Source organism: Hyperolius riggenbachi, chromosome 1, assembly GCF_040937935.1.
Source record: "Hyperolius riggenbachi isolate aHypRig1 chromosome 1, aHypRig1.pri, whole genome shotgun sequence".
NCBI classification, from domain to species: domain Eukaryota; kingdom Metazoa; phylum Chordata; class Amphibia; order Anura; family Hyperoliidae; genus Hyperolius; species Hyperolius riggenbachi.
In genome coordinates, this window is record NC_090646.1 from 133676133 (window position 1) to 133703433 (window position 27301).

Consider the following 27301-nt stretch of genomic DNA (forward strand, 5'->3'; position numbering starts at 1 on the left):
TGATCATCACTACTTAAAGATGCACTGTAATGAAATATAGCAGTGTGCAGTAAAATTATTCAGGGTATCCACTTTTATGGCAATTTACCTGGTTTTAGCATCAGAAACACTTTCTATAGCTATTTTTCGCTGTATAGTGTATGTAGCCCTCTTAGAGATGCTTTAGCCTAGGATGATTAGATATGCGGAATTCTTACCCCCAGAGCATTCTGGGAGACCAGAAATATTTTGTACTGGCCTCGGAACTCTCAGTAAACAAACATTCCTCACAGCTGCTCCTGACAGGATGAAAGATGTCGCCACCTGAGTTAAATTTTAGAATGTAAATCAGGGAGAGAAAATATTTTACAATGGGCAAACTCTGACTAAATCATTGATAAAGTAATAATGTAGAGGGGGGAAAAAAGCTATTTTATTAATTACCTTATTTTCACGGCAGTTACACTTTAAGACCTAGATGGCAGATATGGCTTGAAGATTACCTTTCTGGTGTATGTATGGTAGTCATTCAGGCACTTCTGCAATAGCCCAGTTATCTCTTAGAAGTTATATTACTAATTTACTGACTTTCAATATATTGCAGTGAGATGGGAAGTGCAGTGTTCTCCCCCACTGAATAATCCAAAACTACAACACCGTTCAGTAGCTAGATTCTGTATGATTCTATCGGTGTCACCATGTTTGTTAAGAATGTGGTCTGTACATGTTCCGTGGCCTTCAGTGGGACTCTAGTAATGAAACGTCCTTTAGTTTGCATTCTTTGGCTGTTAGTCATCAGATGTAGTGGTTATTGAGCTCCTATATAACAATCTTTTTCATCCAAACTTGCAGACAAGTTTCCAAGAAACCTACCTCTTGACCTATGTGTGTCTTTTTTATCTCTGATTCTCCAGAGTGGATTAGCCTGAACTTAACCTTTATATGTAAGCACTTAACATAAATAATATATTTATTAGATCTCAACCTGTGGTCCAAGAATAATATGTCACACATGAGTATGAAAGTAATTCCTTAAATATTTGTTACCTTCAATATAAAGTAATAGAACACTTGGCAGTCTTCATAGCTATGAGAAGTGTTCTCATGGGGTATAGAGACATGGCAGGTATTTAACACTTGCTGAAAATACACTAAGCGTTCTATAGGGAGCAAAGAACTACATATGGCTCATATAGCAGTGGGGTGGAGGATCCCTGCATTAGAAAAAATCCAGCACTGTCAGAGAAATCAGGATCAGTAGTGCAGCAAAATAACGATGCTCTGTTCTGAAAGTCAGATGTGATATCTTAAAATGGCAATTCACTATTTTTTTCCCCATTGATATCTGGTTGAATAGATCTTTCTGCTCGAATATGCCAGAAATTGATGCTGTGGCTGGGCTGATTGATCGACCCTTCGATTAATTCTCTAGAATCTACTGCACCCCTTAAGCCTTCTACAATCAGTTATAGTGGTAGTTTTATTGAGCCTCCTTTCTGCACATTATAGCATTGAGCCAGCAGCTGGCATGCTATCCAAACACAGGGCTGGGCTTCTGCATTATGGGCATATTACAGAAGACTACAGGAACCAGACAGAAGAGCTTGCTCATCCACAAAAGTCTGTATTTCACTATTTGTCAGTCCTTGGTGATTTTCACATCATGGAAAGTTAGTGTTGAGAACAAAGTTGAACAAGTAGTGAAGGAAACCAGGGATTGTAACTGGAGTAACCAATCAGTTTTTCATCTTCCAGATTCCAAACTGTTGACTTTCAACTGTAAATAAAATAAAATTACAAGAATTGGTGAATTTCCATTTAACCGGCCGTGTTTTAAAATCGGATGCCATTATTGTCATGTATATCACAAATTAAGTACATTGTAAAGATGTTGTTGTGTTTACTGTAAGAATCCTGAGCAGAGCAGAGACAAGGTCCTCCAGCACCCAAGGCTGAGACACCAAAGTGCGCCCCTCCATCGCTCCCACCCCAGCCGTCACACCCGGATTGCTATTAGACTAAGAAGGCCACAGGGCCCACAACCTCCCCAACACCTTAATATCTAGTTATCTGGCTTGCAGTCACTGCTATGTATCCCCTTTTCTTATTTCTTTCTGCTTCATACACAATTAGTAATGACAGCTGAATGAATTGTGCGCCCCCTCCTACACTGCGCCCTGAGGCTGGAGCCTCTCCAGCCTATGCCTCGGCCCTGATCCTGAGTATTGCACATTTGGAAATTGCAGCTCTGTAAAAACTGCACTTTTGTAGCTGAATTTCAAGTACAGTAGAATCCCTTTATAGTAAACTCCAAGGGACCAAGAAAAGTAGTTTTCTATATCAGACGTTTGGCTATACATTGTATATTTATACAGACGCATTTGATGGGACCCGAGGACTGAGTTACTATATTCAGAGGTTTACTATAACGGAATTCTACTGTATCATGATCCAATTAACTAAAGCAAGAATTCATCAGGAATATCAATTAGTTTTATGCTTTTTTCTGTTAAAATTTGGGACGTGTACTCAACAGATCTTGTGACCCAATACATTTGATCCCCGCTACTTGATTCAGAGTGAACTATGGTGATAAAAGTTCTTTCAAGCGCTTTTTCTTTATGTTCCTCATATCTGTGCATTATTCTCTATCCACCAGGCCCCACCCTTGTCATTACTGAGTATTGCTGCTATGGAGACCTTCTGAATTTTCTGAGGAGAAAGCGAGATGCCTTTATTTGCCCAAAATTTGAGGATCATTCTGAAACTGCTGTTTATAAGAATCTTCTCAATTCACGGGACAATGTTTGGTGAGCAGATATTGTTAAAGCGAACTAGTGTCCAAATCCTGTGATGTAAAACAAACCTGTGAAAATATGGTGCATGTTGTTGTCTTTTGCACTATGCCTGGCTGTAGTGTAAGTTTCCTTTGCTGTCAAATTACCTTTTTTATATGTGTATATATTACATGTGAGATGTGGTAAATTGTTGCCCCTTCCCTCTTCCTCATTAAGCTGCTCCCCATGTCCAAATGCCATCAACTCTAAGTAATGTTATAGCAGTGCCTGAAATACTTGTCTCAATTTTTGCTGTTCTTGCGATACTGATAAGACTGCAGATAAGGGCCTTATGTGTGGAAAGTATTTAAGCTTGTTGCCTATAGCAACCAGTTATATTATTCAATTTTAAAATATTCTGTGTAAAAATCATACTTGGAAGCATGACATGTTTCTGGTGGACACACAGTCATTCACACTTCATTGAGGAAGGCAAATCTAGGGGACTGACTGCCTGTTCTCATGTACACTAATGAGAGAATTACAACATTAATTAGAAATCCTACAGGCCTCCAAAAGGAAAAAAAGCAGTGAGTTTCTTATTACAGGTAACAATTTCCGCACGTGCATTTTAAGCAAATTTTGATACGGTTATACTTTAATATGTTTATGATGCTATGAGAAGATAAAAAAAGCCAACAACTTGGGAAGAGCACTCTCCCCCTGAACCCAATGGGGAATTAAAGCATACCTGAAATAACGTGTGATAACATGAGAAAAACCTAAACACATATAGTACTATTATGAAATTATGTAAAGTCCCTTTCTGTTTTCCAGTACAGCAAGAGTTATAAAACTTGACTTGCTATCTATGCAAAAGAGCTTGTCTGAGCTTGTTGAACAGCTCGTCGAATTCAATCCGGTTTCCTGAAAAGTAAATAGAAGCTAAAAGCCTGTTATCTGTCAGGGAGAGATTAAATAATAAGGTTTAACAGCAGGGAAGCGGAAAGAGTCATTACCGTACTTCTGCTTCCTTTTCAGCTTAAAAAGCAGAGTGTGGATTCTAAACAGTAGCGTTGTCAGTCTGGTGCAATCTTAAAACTAAAGCTATAAAACTGAAAATAAAAAGACGAGACTCTTTCTGTACTTCTTGCATTCTATTTATCATCCGTACTACACATAGAAATTATTCTCTCCTATGCTTACTTTCACTTCAGGTTTACTTTAAAGGATGTGGTACAATCACAGTAATGAAAGCAGAGCTGGGTTACTTGACATTGTGGAATAACTCCTGTTATCATCTATAATAATTGCTCTGCCTCTTATACAGCCATATCGCCCCTCTACAGGATAGGAGTACTCTGCCTTCCCTGTGACCTGTGAGCACTTCTGCAGCGGGTCAGGTTTCACGGAAACCACATTGGTGTAAAATTTCTCTAGAGACTAGTCCATTGTTCATCACTTACTATCTCCACTTCTCCACACAATCTAATTGTTAAAACTGCTGCTCCCGCCGTGCCATCTGTAATGACCTTAATGGGACAGCGGCTAAGACACTGCAACATTATATAAATACCATATGGTGCACAAGTGTGCAGAAAGTGTAGGTGTGATATCACATCACGTATGAAATAATGAGACCTTCCATAGGCTTTGTTGTTGATCACAGCACTGGCTCCTTGGTTGAGCTTCAGCAGTCAGTAATTAGACATGCATCCTGTGATGTAGTTGCTGAGGAATATGGATGTCAGGCTTTTTTTGTTATGCTTGTTTTCTTGCCAAATCACACAGCAGACATCCTTGGCTTTGTACTCGGAGTCTTCATTTATGGAGCTGTAAACAAGGACAATGTTTTGAATGCCATCTTTCCTCTTGTTTTACAGTAATGGGATGAGTGAGTACATGGACATGAAGCCAGGAGTACCTTATGTAGTGCCGACTAAGCCCGACAAGAGGAAGTCAGGTGAGCTCCACTCAGAATCTATGCCTCATTTAAAAAGGCATTCATGGGTACTCGTCTGTTTGTTGAAAATCTAAAAGAAGGAAACTCACTCTGTTTCATACTTACCTAAGTAGAGGGAAGACACCCAATAGTCCCTCCATCCAGCCCATGGTTCCAGCACCGTCCCCGGACGTAACTATTCAACGCCGAGTAGGTTGGAGGACGAGCATATCTATATTTGCGCGAGTCCACACTCACTCATGCGTACGTAGTAGTGATGCGCAAGTCCTTGAAACTTCTCAGGGGCGCAGGTAGTTCTGAAGGTTACCCAAGTACTTATGAAGAGCTATTCGGTGATATAGTTATACCTGGTGACAGCACTGGAATGACGGACCAGACAGAGGAACAGTAAGGCTCTATGCTATATAGAGTCTTCCCTCTACTTAAGCTTCAAACTCACTTCAGTTTGATTGAAATGACAACTATGACAACAATTATCAAATTTAGAACGCATTAAATACCAGATGTACATTTGTCCCAGAGTAGGATGCACTGTAAATGACTTCTTTCCTATGAAGCTTTTCACTTACCGGTACATTAAGCATTTTAATCTGGCAACTTTGAAACTCTTCCCAATGGGCTTTGTACTTCTTCATCTCCTCGTAGATTTCTATAATTTTTTTAAAAGCAGGCCCCGTTATTAAACCTTACAAAGATGTGGACTGATCTTCCTACTTACACACACACTATCGTGGCAGGTGGATTGTGCCACTTCTGCTCAGGAAGTGCTTTGCAAAAAATAAAGGACAATTTGAGAATCCCCCATGAAGATGTGTAGGAGTCTAAAACCTGCCTGTAAGAGGTTCGGGGTTGTCAGAATAAAATACCTACTGTAAGTGACTGTTAAGTTTATTTATTATGTACAAAATGCATTATTTGTATAGCAGGCAGACAGACATCATTTGTATATATCAGCATCAAACTACTGAAACCTTGAATCTGATTAGTTGGTGTGGATTAATGCCAAAGTCAATGGCACATTGTCATTATGCTTGGCACTATTGAGTTGGTCAGTCTTTTTCGAAGTGATATTTGAAAATGTGATGAATATCAATTTTGGCACAGTCATATTTCTTCCTTTGCATACACATGCCATTCTTCTGGTTAGTAGCGCAGTACTGTGGTTACCATTCACTCAGTGCATGTCTACAGACACAACTCAGTGCATGCCTACAGACAGAGCACTGTCAATAAACTTCCTCTGAAAACAATGCGTCAGACAAGCAGCTTATTGTGTTTTTGAAGATCTTACAGCATCCTGTCCATCCTGCATAGATAACAAATACAAACGATGACACAAGCAAAGACTGTGGGCCAATTAAGCTCACATTTTAAGAAAAGAGGAATATTGTGTACAATATGTCGGGGAAATGAGATTTTGCTTAAATGGTAATGAAGGAATAAGAGTGGAGGATGGGTGGGCAAGTCTGAAGAAGAGCAAACGTTTTTAATGTATTAAACGTGGGTCCAAGCCTAATAGGACAAGGGAAGGGGTTTCAGAGAGTGGGAGCAACCCTATAGAAAGTCTTGGAGCCACACTTAGGAAAATGTTTTAAATAAGGAAGTCATTTAAAGATCATTGGACAAGCATAGACAGCAGTGAAGGGTATATATATATATGTATATATATATATATATATATATATATATATATATATATATATATATATATATATATATGGAAAGATATGTAAGTTAAAAAGTTTTGAATCAATTTAAAGACAAAACATAGTATCTGGAAAATGTTTCTGAGATTTCCGGGGAGGGGCAGCAGGTGTTCTCCCTTATTGCAGAGCTCATGCACAGCAGGGTGTGCAGGGAGGGAGTGTAAAGCTATCTCTCTGCATTCCAAGTTGTCTGGCTCCTCTCTTCAGTTGATGCCAATCCAGAGTGAAGCTGGAGACACGCCGGCTATTCACACCATACAGGGACATCACGTCTACAGAGAGGACAGAAGAGAAGAGGGAGGCACTGGCTGCACATATAACCCCGATTACTTGGAATGCAGGAAAGGTAGTCATACATTACCTCTCCAGTATACTGCAGTAAGAGACAAGACAAATAACATTTATATTGCGCTTTTCTCCTGGCGGACTCAAAGCGCCAGAGCTGCAGCCACAAGGACGCGCTCTATAGGCAGTAGCAGTGTTAGGGAGACTTGCCTAAGGTCTCCTACTGAATAGGTGCTGGCTTACTGAACAGGCAGAGAGCCGAGATTCGAACCCTGGTCTCCTGTGTCAGAGGCAGAGCCCTTAACCATTACACTATCCATCCAAGAGGAACACTATGGGGGATCCTTAACCAGTGGGGGTAAGGGGGGGAGAAGGTGTTAGCTTCCATCTACATAAACACTAGATATAACTATAATGTTAAAACATACATATTATTTCTGACAATACAATTAAACCCAATGGGTGATGGTAGATCGGCAGGTTAAACCCCCATAGAAGTGATAAGGCAGACACTGGCACGGGGACAGACAAAGGAATGGCATATCTGCAGTGTGACAGTGGAGGGTGGCACGCTTCGAAGCAGAACCAATAGGCGCCGGCAAATTTGGGCGCACCATGTGCTGCCATAGGCTGTAATGTGAATTATGGCTATAGCGGTGCTCAGAAGGGCGCTGGCAAAGGTCGGCCTGGAGGGGGAATAGTAATTAACGCCACCTGGACTTTTGCAGGAGCAGGGTAAGCCATTTTTTTGGCTTCACTCTGCGCCCCAATTTTTTTTTCATGTGTTGGCCTATAGTCAAGTCAACCATTTTTATCAGTTGGGGCGTTCGGTTTACATTTGAATCTGTTTATAATAGAGTATATACAATGATAACAAGTCTATTTCAGAATGAATGCTGACTGAAAATCTGCAGATTTTTTTTCTATTAAATGCAGAAACTTTAGGGTCGGGCTAACGTTAGTCCATGCATCATTTGAAACAAACAGTTTATACCAGTGTGAAGGCTGAAAGAATTGCATTTATGCAAGCTGTACTATTTTCTTTCAAACTTGGCATTTTTGTTTTGGTTTTGCATTGCTTGAATCTCAGTAGCAAAGTTCTTGTTTGCCTGTGCAGTGGATTACACTCTGAAAGCTTAGCTTTGAGTCATGTTTGTTTGAAAATGTGTTAGAACTGTTTATATGGTTTATCTTGTGCAGGGTCCTATGTTGATCAGGATGTCACCATCGCAATGCCTGAAGATGATGATTTAGCGCTAGATACGGATGATCTGATTAGCTTCTCATATCAGGTTGCACAAGGGATGAACTTCCTGGCGTCCAAAAACGTGAGTTAATTCACGCAGGCTTCCACTCATTTCTACTTGATGGACACTTGACTCTCGCGCTGGTTTCCACTAGAAGCATGCAAATTTGCATGTTTTTTCTGACTTAAATTGGCATGCTAATGCGAATTCGCATATCTATACATCCAGTTTAATATGCAAATTTACATGTGTTAACGCTACTTTTGTTTGTCTGTTTTTATGCTTGTGCGAAAAAGTATGCGAAAACGCATAAACATGTGAAAATGTCATGCGGCATGTAGAAACTAACAGCACTGCTGTGCAGATCTTGTCTGCATACAGACTCTGGATACAATGGAAACAGGCCAATTGAAATACAATGCTATGCCAATTTGTTTGCAGAATATTTGTTTGCAGAAAATGCACACCAATTCGTTTGTAGTGGAAACGGGCCCTGATTCCGTTGCTTTATTCTTTGTGAGAACGTACAAAAACTCTTTAATAACTATTAATGCAGAAATAAAGTTTAAGTACCCCGGCAGATAATCATTCTAATAAAAATGTTCAATGTTTTGCCTTTTCAATTTAAACGTTTTGAACATAATAGGGGAATATTTATGAATGATTTATTTTGTTAAAGAGCACACAATTATTATTATTTTTTTACATATTTCATTATGTGCTTCGCAAGTTCCTCTTTACATGCACAAAACATGCTCTTTACATTCACACCCTTTCCCTTGCCTACCCCTGGTGTTACGCCCCTGCTCTCAAGTCACATTAGATACTTGCTTAAAAATTTGGATAACTCTTAAAACGGTAGAATAGGCAAACAAGAGACAGACTAGGCATGGCATCCCTGTATGATATGTATTTCCATTTGTGGAACCAATGTATTTATTTTTTATATTAAAGATACTTTAGTTGTTTTCAGTTCCTGCTATGTTTGTGCTTGGGTACAGTACGCAGCATTTGCCTTAAATTGGGCGGCTGAGAAGCATTCCCCTGCAGCGCTACATACGTGCGCTTAGCATTTCAATTTGTTTCAATTGCTCTGAACTTAAACCAGTCAAAGCAAATCTGTAGTTAAAAAAAGTCAGATACTTACCTATGGAGAGGGAACGCTCTGGGTCCTAACAAGCCTTCCCATTCATCCCTCTGTGTTTTGGCTCCAGCCCTGTCACCCCTGTTTGAATTTGCCACCTCTGTGAGCTCTCATATGGCATCAGGAGCACTCTTGTTCCCAAGGTCACCCAAAGACAGGAAGCTGCAGTATAGAGCCGCCCTTCTTCAGGAGCTCTAGGGGCCACAAGTGCTACCAAAGCTTTCTGAGGGGATACAGGGGTGTATTCAAACAGTTGATCGAACAGCTCTAATGGGGATGACAGCGCTGGAACAAGGGGACCGAGAGGGGACAGGGAAGGCTCCATAGGATCCAGAGCCTTCCCTGTCCATAGGAATCTGACTTTTAATTTCACTTTTACTTTAATATGTTCCAAAGTTGTTTTATTCTTCTAAAAATATGTCTTCCATTCTAATGATAGTATTTTCCCTACAGTGCATTCACCGAGACCTGGCGGCCAGGAACATTCTCCTTACTCATGGCCGAATAACAAAAATTTGTGACTTCGGCCTTGCCCGAGATATCAAGAATGACTCAAATTATGTGGTTAAAGGAAATGTAAGTCAAAGCAGGTGTAATTCAGTTACCGTCTATCAGCCTTCTCAAATTCACTTAGAAAACACTGAGAAGATGGCAAATTACATCAGGGCACTCTCTCTCTCTCATAGAGTACATAATGATTTGGTGATATAATGTAAGATTTCATGTAAAAATTACACTCTAGTAGACCTGGGAGACACATTTTTGATGTTCATAATCGATGGATTGTACATAATGTACTTTTTAGTGAAAAATATAAAATCTATCGATTGCCTTAAACTGATTAACAAAATACAAAAAAAGGTAATATATCTCGTATATGAGATGGTAATATAGCTGAACATATAGTACAAAACATATTCTTCTTCTTAGATATTCTAAACTGAAAAAAAGTTACCTTTAAAGGGATCCTTAAGCAAAATGAAAGTGGCCAGTTTAACTTGCGTAGGGCGCTTTCACTGAAATGAGAACTGCTAGACGCAATTGCCAGAATAGCACGTTGCAAAATCGCAATCCCTAGGTGATTGCGATCACTTTTTGCTTTTGAACGGGGCCTAACAAATTTTGAGTATCACTCCTTCAAGCGGATCCTAGATGAAAAACTAACTATAACAAGTAACTGTCTATGGGCTTGATTTACTATGCGGTGCTAACCTACTTAGCACGTCTAAAGTCTTTAGGCGCGCTAACCAGGGTGCTAAGTAGGTTAGCACCGGTTTTCTCAATCAGATTGCGCGGTAAGTACCGCACGCAAAGTCCTATGCGCGCGCTAAGTCCCATAGGCTTTAGTGGGCACTTCGCGCGGAGCGCCCTGCGCTCTGTGCAGTGCGCGCGCAAAACTTTGCATGCGGTACTTTGCGCACGATCACTACTTCTCACATTTAAACTGAGGTTAGACGTGCTAAGGGCCAGTGCTAAAGTTAGCACCGTTTTGTAAATCGAGCCCTATATATCTTATCTAAAGTTTAAATAGTTTACACAGCACATCTAGCTGCAAACAGCTTCAACAGTATATGATTATTTATTCCTGTGATACAATAACAGGAGCCATGTTCTGTTTGTCACATTACACACAGGCAAGCTGATCTGTATCTCCAGCCCTCAGCCTGTGAAAACTTCACTCCCTTCTCCTCCTCCCTCCTCCCCTCTGCCTCTGAAATCTCTGGCTAGTAAACTCCTCCTCCTCCTGCCCAGACTGAGCTCCCATAAGCCCTTTCTACTAAGGCTGAGAGTGCCAAGGCATTCTGGAGAAGCTGTGGACGAGGTTTGTTTAGTTTATAGGAAATTTCAGTATTAAAACAAAACAAAAAAAAGTATTTGGCTTGAGGAATGCCCTATAAACTATATGAAAAGAACACAATTATGCAATGAGTAAAAGTTTATCTCGGATCCACTTTCAGTAAACAGACAGATTTGGGTTTGTAGCCACAATCAGAGCAGACTCAATTTGGTTGACTTTATTGGATTCTGCGGTAGACACATGAGAACAATCCCAGTACTTGTCACATTCTGTGGCAGATATTTGCATAGCTTCAAAAAGAACAGACCTACTTTGTCAATTCATTTTTATATTTGTTTGATACTTTTTATTTGAAATTCTATTCTTCCAAGCCAAGTGATTTAAAAGTAGGAAAACATTTTTTGCCTGCTTTATCTCTGGGAAATAGATTGATTGTAGAAGCATAACTCAGTGGAGCCACAAACCGTGTTAAAATGTCATTAAATTCCACCGGCGTTAAACAGAGACGTAGCAGATGAGACCAAAACTGTAATAGTGATGTGAATGTTTGAGCAGCAGTGTGATTTGATCTGTCTGGTAATGTAAGCAAACACTGAAGTAAAATTGCTCAGACTATCTGAAATGCAATCTGTTACAACAGACCATTTCAGAATAGTAAATGAAGATGAACAGTAATCTCGTGTTGGGTAAGGTGTATGGGAGCACACTTCTGTGGTCTGGCCTTTCTTGTATCTAGGTCAGCGTAGATCTCAGTTAAGAGATTAGTAAGGATGTTTTGTAGGTCACTAAATATTTACTATGTTACCTTAACCTTTTGCGGACATAGGTAATAGCAGTGGCTGGATAGTGTAGAATTAGTATCAGATTGATTATTCCCAACAGGTCCGATCTGATTTCTGATCGATTTTCCATTCACTTCTATGATCGGATCTCAGATCGGACCTGTTGGAAACAATCGATCTGACAGTAAATCTGTCAGAAAATTGTATTGTTTGTTCCTAGCATAAGGGTTCTGCCTCTGACACAGGAAACTTGGGTTTGGATTTTGGCTCTTCCTGTTCAGTAAGCCTGCACCTATTCAGTGAGGAGTCCTTGGGCAAGACTCCCTAACACTGCTACTGCCTATAGAGCGCATCCTAGTGACTACAGCTCTGACACTTTGAGTCCACCAGGAGAAAAGCGCAATATAAATGTTCTGTGTCTGGTCTAATTGAAATCTACGCCCTGTTAACGGCCTCATATCCCTGCCAGGGCATTGACATCAATTACCTGTCGACACGCGGTCCTGGCACTCTGTTGCCGCTTCAGTCCGCTTGTTCAGCTGTCATTAGACAGCTGAGCTCCGTATGCCAGTCAGGAGACAATTTCATTGGCTGCTGACCCTGTGTTCAGCATAAAATCTGGCAAAAAAGACTCTGGTCCTTAAAGGGCCAGAGCCTGCCGGTGCTGAATAAAAACATTCATTTTCTAATTAAAGCCCATTACCAGACTTAAATGTTTTCCTACTCACAGGTTACCACTCTATAGAAGAGCTTGTTTCTTTTTGTTTTCTTTTTTTTCAACAAGATTTTATTGACAGAAAAAAATAAACAAGCATATCACATTTGCTATAGAGCAAAGCACTGTATAACAGCAAGATAAAACAAAAAACAAACAATAAGAAACAAAAATTTAAAAAAAGACATTATGAGCTTACAAGAGCAGCTGGGGACCAGCAAGAATATTAGGAGAGCTTGTTTCTATCTGTGTTTGTCCCTTACCAGCCATTTCCTGTAACACAGCGTTCTAACACCGCAGAATGCAGTCTATTGTGAGAACTCCAATTTTCTTGCATCAAACAGTGTTCCTGGTTACAGAGCCTGCTGTTATTATCTTCAGCTGGGCTACTTCAGATTAACACAACCACATTACTAGAACTTTGAGAGGGTAACTAAACAGGGGCGTGGCATACCTAAATCTGTGCCTGGAGAAGGAGAAATCTGTGTGCCCCTCCTATACCCTAGATTTGGGGAAATTAGGTGTGTTACTGGTAAATCTTGAGGCAATGGTTAAGTTTTCAGAGCTGCCTTTTCCGCTGTGTGCTGTGCAGTCCATGAACCCTGATAACCTTATTTCCTTTAGAGTTGTTATGAAGATAGGTCAGTGAAAGGATACTCAGGGAAATGAACCATAGGATTGTGATTTGCCAGAAGAGATTAGCATTGCCTGACTCATGGATGGATTTGCTCACTGCTAGTACTTACAATGTGATCACCAGCACTGAGCTTCATAATGAGCGCTCTTTACATTGTTTCCATAGGCCCGGCTCCCAGTGAAGTGGATGGCACCGGAAAGTATATTCCATTGTGTCTATACGTTTGAAAGTGATGTCTGGTCATATGGCATACTCCTGTGGGAGATCTTCTCTTTAGGTATGCTGTTACTATTTCTTTACCGTTGTAATATTCACAAGGTGAATTGAAAATATGTTACTATTGCTATTTATGCCACAAATTTTATATCCCTGTACTAGTAGGGTCTAGCATTTAAATGGGAGAAGTGATGCTGAGGGGAATGGTCAACATACAAACAATCAATAACCCTCTGCACTCAGACACTCACAACACGTACTGCTGTCAGTGGCATAGCTACAGACCTCAGGGCCACTATGCGGAATTTGGACATGCCCCCCCATTACTTGTTACTGCCCTTACTATATATTGTTTCAAGTGATTTGGAAGGTGACAGCAATATAGATGCATAATGATGCAGGCCAGTGTCCTCTGCAAACAGGTGTGTGTAACACCATGTGACACCAGTAGTATTGGAGAAGGAGTTGTAGACGCCCCTACCTCCCCCCTTCCGCCAGGAGCATGGGGCCCATTCTCCTGGCGGAAGGGGGGAGGTGGGGGCGTCTACAACTCCGTCTCCAATACTACTGGTGTCACATGGTGTTACACACACCTGTTTGCAGAGGACACTGGCCTGCATCATTATGCATCTATATGCATGGTCGCTGCACCTGTGCCACTGTTATTACGGGTGCTAGGGGTTAGTTGGAAAAGAGATAGGGGCTAGGGATCGTGAGAAAAAGAGTGAGGGATACTGAAAGTGATGGAGGTGGGTGGGAAGAGAGAGGGACTTATTGAGGGTCTGTGGGAGACAGTGAGGGCTAATGAGAGTGCTGTAAGTGGGAAGACACAGGACCATGTTGTGGGTGCTGGAGGGTGAGGCTAGAGGCGGGCTTATTTAGGGTTTGGGGGTGAGGAAAACATATATATATATATATATATATATATATATTACACATAGAGTGAAACACATACATTATGTAGTGTACAGATGTGTTAATTTACTTCCTGCCCTAGTGAGTGGTTTCTTCCAGTATTCCTGGATGTGTTGTAACTCTGCAATGTTTGATTTATGGACAGGAAGCAGCCCTTACCCTCATATACCGGTGGATTCCAAGTTCTACAGAATGATAAAGGATGGTTACCGCATGTTTAGCCCAGAGTGTGCACCAGCTGAGCTGTAAGTAACCACAGAGGTCATTACATTTCATTAACAATGAAAGCCTTTTGGTTAAAGTTGAAAGAAAAATGAACTGTGTGTCTTGGTTAAAAGTTTTCAAAAAGTCAAACTTTCCTCATATAGTCACTCCTTCATTAGAGTAGATTCTAAAAGAGAAGATAGTTGTCACTAATAGCAACAACATTTTCTTATTTCCCTACATCCTTTAGCAGATTAAATAGAAATTGTATTGGAAGAGATGCAGCATTTTAAATTGTAAAAGTAACTGGTAAATGGTACATGTACATGTATGTACAGTCGCACTCCTGCAAGGAACTAGGCTGCGCTCCTTTATTATTTTTTTTCCCCTCACAGTAAAGGTTAAGAATTCAGGTATGCAAATTACACTTTCTCTTTGCAGCTCTCACTTATAAGAGGTCATTTATACAAGATTTTTGTTGTGAAGAAGTTCATGGCTGTGTAATTTAGCTGAGGAACCGTAAACTTTTTTTAAAAAAAAATCTTTTTAACACAAGATAAAAAGGTGATCTTTAAATGTTTGTGCACACGCCTAACTTAAAGAGAACCCGAGGTGGCATTTCATTACGTTAGTGGGGCACAGAGGCTGGTTGTGCACACTAACACCAGCCTCTGTTGCCCCATCGTGTGCCTCAAAGACCCCCCTGCTCGCCACTATAGCCCCCGCAGTGCTGGCGACACGCAGCGCGTCGCCAGCACAATGTTTACCCTAGCGCTGTCTGTCAGCGCCGCTCCCCCGCCTCCTCCGCATCACCGCTACTCGCCCGTGTCCTTTCCCTTCAATCAGCGGGAGTGCAACGCGTTTCGCAGGCCCAGCCCGCTTCATCAGGCAATAAACATGGGGACAAGACAGAATTTCAGCAATAGCAGGTGTAGCGCCTCAGTTAGTGAGGCGCTACACCTGCTATTGCTGAAATTCTGTCTTGTCCCCATGTTTATTGCCTGATGAAGCGGGCTGGGCCTGCGAAACGCATTGCACTGTTTTGGGGTACTAGTTAATAAATGTGATTGCTACTATTCAGACAGTCTTTCGTGTCTGCTTTATGGAGGTAAGTCCACCGCTTCCTCCCAGCAAATTTTAAAGTTTTTATCCTGCTGGCACCTCTGTTCTCCTACTGCTGTAAAGCTACTTGCTCACACTTGTCAGCTGAAACCACATGTAGGATGTGTACAGCCTTCCGCAGATGTCTGATCTCACCCCTTCAGTGATCTACTGACTTGCTTGTCCTCCCCCTTCCCATAGGAGTGGATTCATTTATTTGGGGCTTGCTAGCATACAGTAGCATTAAATAATTGTGGTAGCGCACATTACAAACTGTATGCATTTCAGGACATACTTGAAACTAGTAGTCGGTGGGACTTAAATTGGCCCAAACTTGGTAGAGGATTTATTAATTTGTGTTGCTCTGGTCTTAGCTGTGAATTATAGTATTTTCAAAACCCAGGGACAATTTCTATTTTACCAGTCATATCTAGGACTGTATTGCACAATTATATTGTGTTTTAACTTGAAAATGTTTTGTTCCACCAGATACGAAATAATGAAGAGTTGCTGGAACGCAGACCCGGTGAAGAGACCGACCTTCAAGCAGATTGTTCAGATGGTGGAACAACAAATGCCAGATGGCAAAGGACATGTAAGTACAACCACTTGTCACTTCCTATAGGTGCTTGTACAGGATGTTGAAGGCTGACTGCTACACAAAGTACTTTACAAATAACTAAAGCACACCTGACCTGATGCACAGTTCATTCTGGATCCACATACCTCTATGCATTGTTGGTTCTTCTCCTTGTTTCTGCCAGTTACTGTAACCACTCCTTGAGCTCAAGACAAATTAGAAGAGTCAGGCTTGCTACAATGTTCCCTCCTATCATCCTCCTCTGCCCCGCCCCATACACTCCCCTTAAAGTAGACCAGAACTTACTCTCTGCTCTAAAGGATACGGTAAGCAACAGCATAAGAACCTTTAAAGAAAAAGCAAATCTTAGTTACAGCAATAAATCTGCAGTGTGTCTACTTCCTGGTTTCATGGAAGCAGAGAAAGGGTTAACCTCCTGTGTTTACATATTAGCTGTGTTTGCCGAGACTACTGAATTACTGTGCTGACACAGCTAAGAGATCAAATTACACTTGTGATTACTTGAAGACGAGGGGGAATTAGGCAGGCTGTGTCTTCCTTGTGTGTTTTCCTTGTGTACTGAGCAATAGTTCAGGTCCACTTTAAAAGGAAGAAAGTGGGAGTGTGAGGGGAGGGAACAAATCAGCAAGCCTGCTTTTTTCTTTTGGAAAATTTCACTTGAGCTAAATGTCAAAAAAAATTTCCACTGAGTGATTTCAGGAACCATGGGAGCAAGGGGGGGGGGGGGCTTACAATGCACAGACGTGTGCAGATCCGGCAGGAACGTACCTGTACTTACCTTAAAGGACTTCCAAGGCGAGGAGGTCTAAACACCTGGGGCTTCTTTAAGCCCCTAGCAGCAGTCTCAGTCTCCCGCCACAGTCCCAGTCCTCCGCTTTGCCCCGCTGGGTGCTGGTAAAGGTTGCGATCCCACCAGCGGGTCGGCTCTTCTGCGCCTGCGCAGGCATTCGTGCCTGCGCGTTTATGTCATCTGTTGTGTACTGCTCCTGCGCACAACTACTGCACACGTGCAGTATGTGCTAGGTGACGTGGCCGCACGAATGCCGGCGCAGAAGAGCTAGCCCGCCGGCGGGGTCGCGATCATTATGGGCGGCCAGCGGGATAACTCGGAGGACTGGGGCTGCGGCGAAAGACTGAGAGGGCTGCTAGGGGCTGAAAGAAGCCCCAGGTGAGTAAAACCTGTTTAGACCCCCCTCACCTCTGAAGTTCTTTAAGGTAGGTACAGGTATGTTCATAACGTGCGCAAAGCCTTATGCACATGGCCGGATTTCAACAAAAGCATTAAAGGCCATGGCCTAGGGCGCCTGGGAGCATGGGGCGCATGCAGTTAAACCTCCAAGCAAGTAAATAATCACCAACCCGATCCGTGGCGGCCCTGCATCCTCTGTCTGCGCACCACGGTGTGCGGCTGTTCAGAGGGTTGGGGGATGGAGGGAGGACAGGCAGACGGTTATTAGTAGCCCCAGTAAAATGGCCGCCAGGCGCCAGACCTATTGTCTGGACTACAATAAGATGTCGGGCGCATGTTTGCACAAGGCATGCTGGTGTGTTTACACTTCATACTCCCAACTCCACCCCCTCACATACAGTACTGAATAGCAGCGGGAAGATCAAAAAACCTCTTCCTCCTCTCCAATTGGAAATGCTGCCCGGCATAGCTCTCTCCCTGCTTATTGCTGCTAACTAAGCAATAACAAGAAGATTGATGAGGACATGGTGATCAGTATCTCTAGGGAGCTATGGGGACTGAGCTGAACGGAGGTTTTACACAGAAGTTTTACACGGAGCTGAATGGAGGTTTCACGCCTCAGTCAGAGATGACCAGATTTAAGTAAGAAAACAAACAGCTGCAATATATACTGTCCGTATACAAGCTGACTTGGCAGCAGCTGCAGCCGTGTGCTTTATCTCACAACCTGCCTGATTTATTGCCTCCATGTAAATGTCTCACTTCCTCCTTCACTCTTTTCACTTTCCTTCACAGTCTCCCTCTTTTCCTATCCTATCTCCAGAGGCGTAGCTAGGGTTTTCAGCGCCCGGGGACAAAGACTATTAATGCGCCCCCTAAGGTGAAGGGTCGTGACCAAATGTGGGCGTGGTTATGGGTGCTCCACATTTCGTCATGCCCCTTCAAATGTACATGGAGGTTAGCAGGCTCACGCTCACCCACCCTCCCTCAGTATGTACCTTCCAGCATGTTCCAAGACAAATTCAGCAATCATGAGCCCCCCCATCAAGACAAATTCCGCAATCACGAGCAAACATGAGGCCCCCAACATGACCAACTCCGCAATCATGAGGCCCCCAACAAGACAAATTCAGCAATCCTGAGGCCCCCAACAAGACAAATTCAGCAATCATGAGGCCCCTAACAAGACAAATTCAGCAATCATGAGGCCCCTAACAAGACAAATTCAGCGATCTTGAGGCCCCCAACAAATCACGAGGCCCCCAACAAGACAAATTCAGTAACCATGAGGCCCCCAACAAGACAGATTCAGCAGTCATGAGGCACATAAATAGACAGCATTTCACATAAATAGGCAGAATGCCCCCTTAATATGATAGACACCTCTCACCTGGCAGCAGTTCCCCAAAATACACTCAATCTGACAGCAGTGCTTCCCCAAAAATAGGTAGCCCCAGGTCTATAGGTGTCCCCAGAATAGGTGGCCAGCAGTATATATGTCCCCAGAACAGGTAGCCAGGGGTAGAAATGTCCACAGAACAGGTAGCCAGGGGTATATGTGCCCAGTATATGTAGGCAGGGGTATGTGTCCCCAGTATATGTAGCCAAAGGTATATGTGCCCGGTATATGTAGCCAGGGGTATATGTGCCCAGTATATATAGTCAGGGGTATATGTGCCCAGTATATATAGCCAGGGGTATATGTGCCCAGTATATGTAGCCGGGGGTATATGTGCCCAGTATATGTAGCCAGGGGTATAATATGTGCCCAGTATATATAGTCAGGGGTATATGTGCCCAGTATATGTAGCCAGGGGTATATATGCCCAGTATATGTAGCCAGGGGTATATGTGCCCAGTATATGTAGCCAGGGGTATATATGCCCAGTATATGTAGCCAGGGGTATATGTACCCAGTATATGTAGTTAGGGGTATATGTGCCCAGTATATGTAGGCAGGGGTATGTGTGCCTAGAGTAGGTAGCCAGGGGTATATGTGCCCAGAGTAGGTAGCCAGGGGTATATGTGCCCAATATATGTAGGCAGGGGTATATGTGCCCAGAGTAGGTAGCCAGGGGTATATGCCCAGTATATGTAGTTAGGGGTATATGTGCCCAGAGTAGGTAGCCAGGTGTCCCCCTCCCCAGCAGGAGGGGAGCAGCGCAGAGAAGAGGAAGAGCTGCTCTCCCTCCCTCGCTCTCCCCTCCAATGTCCGGGTGGCTGGCAGCGGCGGGCGGAACTTACCTCCGTCTCGTCGCAGCGCCGGATGGATCTGCCACTACTCTGGTCTGGTCCAGACCAGAGCAGCGGCTGCGCACCCGAACTTCCGGCTGGCGCTGGAGCGAGACGGAGGTGAGTTCCGCCCGCCGCTGCCAGCCACCCGGACATTGGAGGGGACAGCGAGGGAGGGAGAGCACCTAAGGTGAGGGAAGGAGGGGGGAGATGGCCCCCCTTCCCCACCGTCCGCACAGCTCTCCCTCCACTGCGCTGCTCCCCTCACCCCCCGCAAAAAAAAAAAAACCCTGAAGCTCAGCTGGGCGCCCTTGGGGACCAGGCGCCCCGGGGCACTTGTCCTACCCCGACCCTCCCTAGCTCCGCGCCTGCCTATCTCTTGCTTTATCTGTCTCTTCCCTTTCCTCTCAATCTTTGTCCTTTTCTTCTCTATTGTTCCTCTTTCTCTCCCCTTTTCTCTCAATTTTGTATTTTAGGGAGAAAGTACAATATGTAGCAAAGGATGAGAAACTTCCCTGATATCTCCTCTCTCTCTTTTGTCCCCCAACCCCTCACTCTATCTCCTCTCATATGCTTTGTATCATCATTCGTTCCCCCTCTTGCTACTCTAATTTTTTTCCCCTTTTCACCATAATTGCCCCCTTTCTTGCTCTTTTTCTAATCCTCCCTTCTCTTATTCACTCTCCCCTTCCCTCCCTTATATTGTCCTTAACCTCCATTTCTCCACTCTTTCGCTCCCCACCCCCCCCCCCCCTATCTCTCCTCACAGCTTCCCCTCTCTCCCTCTCTAAAAGCGGTTAAAGCAAACCTCTGAGGTTTGCGAAGGACACATTTAGATACCTCGGGAGGGGGAACCCTCTGGATCCCAAAGAGGCTTCCCCTGTCCTTTGCCGCAAGTACAATCCATCGTTGTGACCCCCAAAGTGCAGCTGCACTGCATTTGCATAGCAGCACACACCTGCTCAGGCTCAGGTGGAAAAAAATGAGCTAAGGCGGTTTCGTTCTACAGTGCAGGCTCAGATGGCTCGCACATGCACACTAGCACAGACACGTGTAATCTAGTGTTGACATCTAACACAGTACATATTCATGTCACTGGCTGTCCTCAGAGGAGCTCACAATCTAATCCCTACCATAGTCATAGTCTAATGTCCTACCATATTATTATTATGTATTTATATAGCACTGACATCTCCTGCAGCACTTTACAGAGTACATAGTCATGTCACTGACTGTCCTCAGAGGAGCTTACACTCTAATCCTACAATAGTCATAGTCTAATGTCCTACCATATTATTATTATTATTGTGTATTTATATAGCGCTGACATCTTCTGCAGCACATTAGAGTACATAGTCATGTAACTGACTGTCTGTCCTCAGAGGAGCTCACAGTCTAATCCTATCATAGTCTAATGTCCCCCCATATTATTATTATTATGTATTTATATAGCACTGACATCTTCTGCAGCACATTACAGAGTACATAGTCATGTCACTGACTGTCTGTCCTCAGAGGAGCTCACAGTCTAATCCAATCATAGTCTAATGTCCCCCCATATTATTATTATATATTTATATAGCACTGACATCTTCTGCAGCACATTACAGAGTACATAGTCATGTCACTGACTGTCCTCAGAGGAGCTCACAGTCTAATCCTACCATAGTCAATCTAATGTCCTACCATATTATTAGTATGTATTTATATAGCACTGACATCTTCTGCAGCATATTACAGAGTACATAGTCATGTCACTGGCTTTACTCAGAGGAGCTCACCATCTGATCCTACCATAGTCATAGTCTAATCTCTTACCATATTATTATTATTATTATGTATTTATATAGCACTGACATCTTCTGCAGCACTTTACAGAGTACACAGTCATGTCACTGACTGTCCTCAGAGGAGATCACAATCTAATCCCTGCTTTAGTCATAGTCTTATGTCCGACCATATTATTATTATATAGTTATATAGCACTGACATCTTCCGCAGAACTTTACAGAGTACATAGTCATGTTACTGATTGTCCTCAGAGGAGCTCACAATCTTATCCTACCATAGTCATAGTCTAATGCCCTACCATATTATTATTATTATTATGTATTTATATAGCACTGGCATCTTCTGTAGCACTTTGCAGAGTACATAGTCATGTCACTGACTGTCCTCAGAGAAGCTCACAATCTAATCCCACCATAGTCTAATGACCTACCATATTATTATGTATTTATATAGCACTGACATCCTCTGCAGCACTTTGCAGAGTACATAGTCATGTCACGGACTGTCCTCAAACGAGCTTACAATTCACAAGTCACAGTGTAATGACTGGTACACAGCATGCAATTTCCCAGATGGATGGGTCGAATCAATAATCTCCAAGTCCAATCTGCTCCCAATCGATAACTGGATGGATTTTGTGCAGTAATACTCTGAAAATTGATCTCATTATCAATCCTGAGCAGATTAGATGTGTCAGACAATATCTACTCGACCCATCGATCTAGTGGGAAGTGGTGGTTTAATATATTGTGTGTGTGTGTGTGTGTGTAGTGTGTGTGTGTGACTGTGTGTGTGTGTGTGTGTGTGTGTGTAGTGTGTGTGTGTGACTGTGTGTGTGTGTGTGTGTGTGTAGTGTGTGTGTGTGTAGTGTGTGTGTGTGTAGTGTGTGTGTGTAGTGTGTGTGTGTAGTGTGTGTGTGTGTGACTGTGTGTGTGTGTAGTGTGTGTGTGTAGTGTGTGTGTGTGTGTGTGTGTGTGTGTGTGTGTGTGTGTGTGTGTGTGTGTGTGTGTGTGTGTGTGTGTGTGTGTGACTGTGTGTGTGTGTGACTGTGTGTGTGTGTGACTGTGTGTGTGTGTGTGTGTGACTGTGTGTGTAGTGTGTGTGTAGTGTGTGTGTAGTGTGTGTGTGTGACTGTGTGTGTGTGTGTGTGTGTAGTGTGTGTGTGTGACTGTGTGTGTGTGTGTGTGTGTGTGTAAATGTTTTTTTTTTTTGGGGGGGGGGGGGGGAGGGCGGTTGTTGACAGTTGGCCTAGGGAGGTAAAAAGTATAAATCCGGCCCTGCTTATGCACAATAAGTAATGCATTGCATGCTATTTATTGCATTACGTTCTACTCATCGCTCCGTAAGACTTAACTCACATTACTCTGCTTACCGCAGTTTAGCGAATACACCCCCTCATATATCTAAATATGTATATTAGGTATACATTATTCAGTATATATTAATACTTAGAGTCTTGAACTTGCTATCAGTAATGTAGGCTAATTGTAGTCTTATTCTTGTCTGTCTTTGTATACCATCAGCTTGTGGGAACGCTGTAGATAATGGATGATCTGTGGTTTTATCATTCTGACCACTTTCTCCTTATTTTTATTCTCATTTTTTTCCCCTTTAGAAACAAACCTATTCTAACACATCTGTGTGTCCGAACCACGCTCCAGTGGATCATTCAGTGAGGATCAATTCAGTAGGAAGCAGCACCTCCTCCACACAACCTTTATTAGCACACAGGGATCACTGAAGGACTACTTGTGACACACCAAGCTGCTTGTGAAGTCTCTACATTTTCATTCACATTGCTACCATGAAACCACTTTCTGCGCAACGGGGGTGGACACCGTGAGTCAGTGGAGCTGCTGAACCACTAACCAGCCTAGACACTGCCAGGGGGGAAGCGGACATTTCACAGAATGACAAGATAGTAGCAAGAACCCCTGCAAGCAATGTGACACCTGAACACATAGTGACCTCTGTTCCTTTTCAGATACTTTCATGTGTTGTGACTTTGTTCTGCTGAAAAGATCAGCGTTTCACAATGACCAATGACAATGCTGGACTTCAGGTCTAAGATCCATGCTTTAAGCCTGCTTCTAAAACATATGTGAGAGTTGTTGAAGACCCTAAGGCTGGGCGCACACTTGAGTGTGAGAAATTGCAGCCGTTTTTTGTTTTTTTTCAGTGCACTGCGATCACATTTTCCTCCTCCTCCTCCAAAAATTGCTGCAAAAAAAATGTATATTTGACACGCATGCAAAAAATTGTTATTTAAAACGATACAGAAATGCAACAATTGTAGAAGCCTCTGCAGCCCACAGAAAGTAACTGCATCGTTCTGCGTTTGACACTACTGTGCCCAACTTAAGAGTTCATTACGGTTGCTAGGAAATGAAATGCCAACATTACCATATATTGCTGTTGCAGAGTGCAAAACCAGAAACTCGCTGCATGACTTACAATAAAAAGTTTTCACTAAACCCAGTGAAACTTTGACTTTCCAGGCATATGCTTGTTAACAAGCAATCTCCTGCACATGACTACATGTCAGAAATGAATACTCCTTCCTGAGCTCAGTGAAAGATTTTCATTCATTCGTTTTCATTAGTATATAGAGCTTTAGCTATATGTGGCTTTTACATCTACAAACCGGTTATAAACCTTTTTGACTAAAAAAAAAAAAGTAAAATATTGTCCAATGCTAGACATAAATGGAGCTGTGCAAAGTATAGGACAAACTCAGCTCTGGAAAGGATAATTCCACACTGTCACTCAATGCCCTTCCTCCTAGGGAAGGAGCTTGTAATGGTCACACAACCACTGCTTAAAGGATAAGCCCACCAGTATCTGCTTCTCCCTCACCCACATGCAACAAGGCCAAGGGAACAGGCGGGTCTTCCAATGTTTATATCCAGCACTATCACTGTGTCCTGGTGTTGGGTCTACTGTTCAATAGAAAGTAGTCTCCACTAAAACAAATAGGGCCCGATCCAGTTTACCAGGTAACCTAAGTTTTCTCCTAGGAGACAATTTTACATCTCTGTTTAAAATAACTTTTTAGCACTCTGCAACTGAAAAAGTAGGTGAACAGCACTGTCAAAATTATTCTTGCTTGATTGTGACTTAAAAGGCATTCTTGATAAGATGTGAAAATATCACCTAGGAGAAAACTAAGGAGAACAAGTGAATTGGAGCAGGCCCTTAGAGTTTGCTTCCAACTAAACAGTGCCAACTAGTGGCTGGAGGGATGGATCTCACTGGATATAAAGTCTAAATTTTTCAGATCACATGATCACAGTGGGGTGCTAGTGGGTGTGGACAGTCAAGCAGTTATCAGGGGTTTGAGATTTTATGATCTATATCCTTATTAAAAAAAAGTATGCATTCCCTTTTTTTTTCGTTCCAATGTACTTCCATTTCTTGCTACAACATTTATGTTCAGTTTTTTCCTGCATATATTTATTGAGCGTTCTCATGGACTTATGAGAGATATGATAGTTGTTTGTTAGCTATCAGTTATTGGGCTGTGCTACCTTTTTATAGTACCTCAGGGATGTCATGCCTGATGTCAGCAATGTTGGCGTATCAGAATACAGGGAACCTATATGTGTAAGTTTGAGTTGTGTTCAGAAGTTAGAAGACTGGAGCCCATATTTTATTTATAAGTGATGGATTACTGATGGAGCTTACAGACACTGTGAAACACCACTGCTTTTCTAGCCCAGCCAACAAATCGCACATTATTTCTAGAGAGGGTTCTTGGAAGATGGACAGGCAGCTTGTCAGTGCTTTGTATGTATAAAATAAATCATGGGCAGCTTTAACTACCCCAAACACACAGCTGTAGGAATCATTATTTGAATGTCTGTGACATCACAAGTCCCATATAACTGCAATCCATGGACAGACATCACACTGACTGCAGCTTAGAGTGGATGTATTAATGAAGAATGAAGTCATTGGAGTTACCGCGGTTACTGTAGCACAGCCTCCTCTTTGCATTCTGTAGCAAATAAAGTCCATAAGTGGACCGTCTTATTGTGTGTATACAGGTTTTTTTGTAGTATTTGAGCTCTGATTAGACAAAATGGCAGCATCACATGGTTGTATGCTAGCACATTTGTACTATTAATACTGCTTGGCTTTGTATTATTATAAGCTCTTTTAGAAAGCCTTCAGTTCCTTGTAATAGAGGTGCTAAAAGGCACCGCCCCTTATTTGCACTGCATTTGCCTTTGCTGTTTTTGCACCTTTTAAAAATGTAAAATGTTGATCTTTCCTTAAAATTGCAAAAAGAAAAAAAAAGGAACAAAAAAAATGTTTTGGGTGGCATAGGTATAGACGAGAACCTGCGTGAGGGTGTTATGGCCTGCAAGCCACTTGAAGAGGTTTTGTCTTCCTTCCTTTTCTGTGACAGTCTTACCTATACAGAAATTAAGATGAATATTACAATTTTACAGTGTTTCATAGAACAGCGATTTGTGTTAAAGAGGCTATAGAGTCTATAATGCATATGGTGGCATGGCGTTGTTCTAAAAAGCTATACTGACTTTGCCGGTGCTTTCGGTATAACTCACCCTTGGAGACCCTCTGCACGGTGACCTCCGGCATTTAACCCCGCCCCCTTGGAGCCAATACAGAGAACGGCATGACACTTGGCTGTTAACCACCGGAAGATGTCACACTGGTGAGTTATACTGAAAGCACCACTGAAGTCGATATAACATTTTAGAAGAGAGACATGCACACCATGTGCTATATAGTCTCTTTAAGATTTTTTTTTTTGTGAGAAACCTTATTTGAATCAGGGCTTCTGAGGCAGAAAGGAAGGAGAAATCTCAACAGCGACAAAAACAGAAGTTACAATCTGGCAGGATTTCTAAGCATTAAGGATGAACAATGAGATGCCAATATTTCCGAGTTCATGCAGATTTATGTAAAATTGTATGTTAATATATGCAGCTTGAAAATGGACCAATCAAGTCCCACCCAGGTTTAAATTGATTGGTCCATTTTCAAACTGCATATATTTGCATACAAATTTACATACATCTGCATGAACTTGGAAATATTTGCATGTCATTGATCATCCCTACTAACCATTGCCTTCTGTATCCAAAGCATAAAAAAGTATAATGTAGAGTTCCACATTATGCCGAAAATTACTTTGAAAAATCTTGGTTTAGTAATTTAAATATCCTTCTCAACCAAATCATTAATATTAAGGTACTACTTTGGGGGCACTTAGTCTGACACTTTTATTTTGATGGTTTAAGATGTTATATTTTTGTATATTTTTTTACTGCAGTTGTTGTGTTCAATGTTACTGGATGTTGGCATTCCTTCTTGTGTTGTTTTGTTTCTGTACATACAAGAATGTAGCAAAACTATCTTGCCCCCCATCATTTCTTCCCCCAACTATCCAAAGTATTTTTGTATGTATGTAAATAGATGTAAGTAGTGTTGCAAGTTTCCATTATAATTGAGACTATGTTGCCTGACAAAGGTTAATAATAAACAGTTCTGTGATGTTAATTTGTTCTTGTATTATTGTTTTATATCCTTTTCCATTATCACTCATGTAAAAAGTAATAGATTGCCCCTCAAGCTCATGGTGAGCCAGATCGCTTAGGAGTGTGTAAGGAGCTGAACAAGTTCAGAAAGCCTCCTTACTAAAACGCTATGCAAATGTTTTCCTTCTTAAAGGGATACTGTAGGGGTCCAGGGAAAATGAGTTAAACTTACCCGATGCTTCTAATGGTCCCCCGCAGACATCCTGTGCCCACGCAGCCACTCACCGATGCTCCGGCCTCGCCTCCGGTTCACTTCTGGAATTTCAGACTTTAAAGTCTGAAAACCACTGCACCTGCGTTGTCATGTCCTCAATCCTGCTGATGTCACCAGGAGCGTACTGCTCAGACACAGACCATACTGGGCCTTCGCAGTATGCTCCTGGTGACATCAGCAGGATTGAGGACACAGCAACGCAGGCACAGTGGTTTTCAGACTTTAAAGTCTGAAATTC

General features: G+C 42.3%; 1 protein-coding gene across 1 annotated transcript in view; it reads left to right on the forward strand.

The window, feature by feature from the left end:
* Positions 1-26811, forward strand: part of KIT (KIT proto-oncogene, receptor tyrosine kinase) — a 100892-nt gene extending 74081 nt beyond the window's left edge. Inside the window, exons 14-21 of the mRNA XM_068278570.1 lie at positions 2639-2789; positions 4640-4719; positions 7911-8038; positions 9555-9677; positions 13199-13310; positions 14310-14409; positions 15959-16064; positions 22898-26811. Of these exons, the coding sequence (XP_068134671.1) occupies positions 2639-2789; positions 4640-4719; positions 7911-8038; positions 9555-9677; positions 13199-13310; positions 14310-14409; positions 15959-16064; positions 22898-23023 (926 nt within the window). The 3' untranslated portion in view covers positions 23024-26811. The remainder of the gene's footprint in view (positions 1-2638; positions 2790-4639; positions 4720-7910; positions 8039-9554; positions 9678-13198; positions 13311-14309; positions 14410-15958; positions 16065-22897) is intronic.
* Positions 26812-27301: the final 490 nt, after the last annotated feature.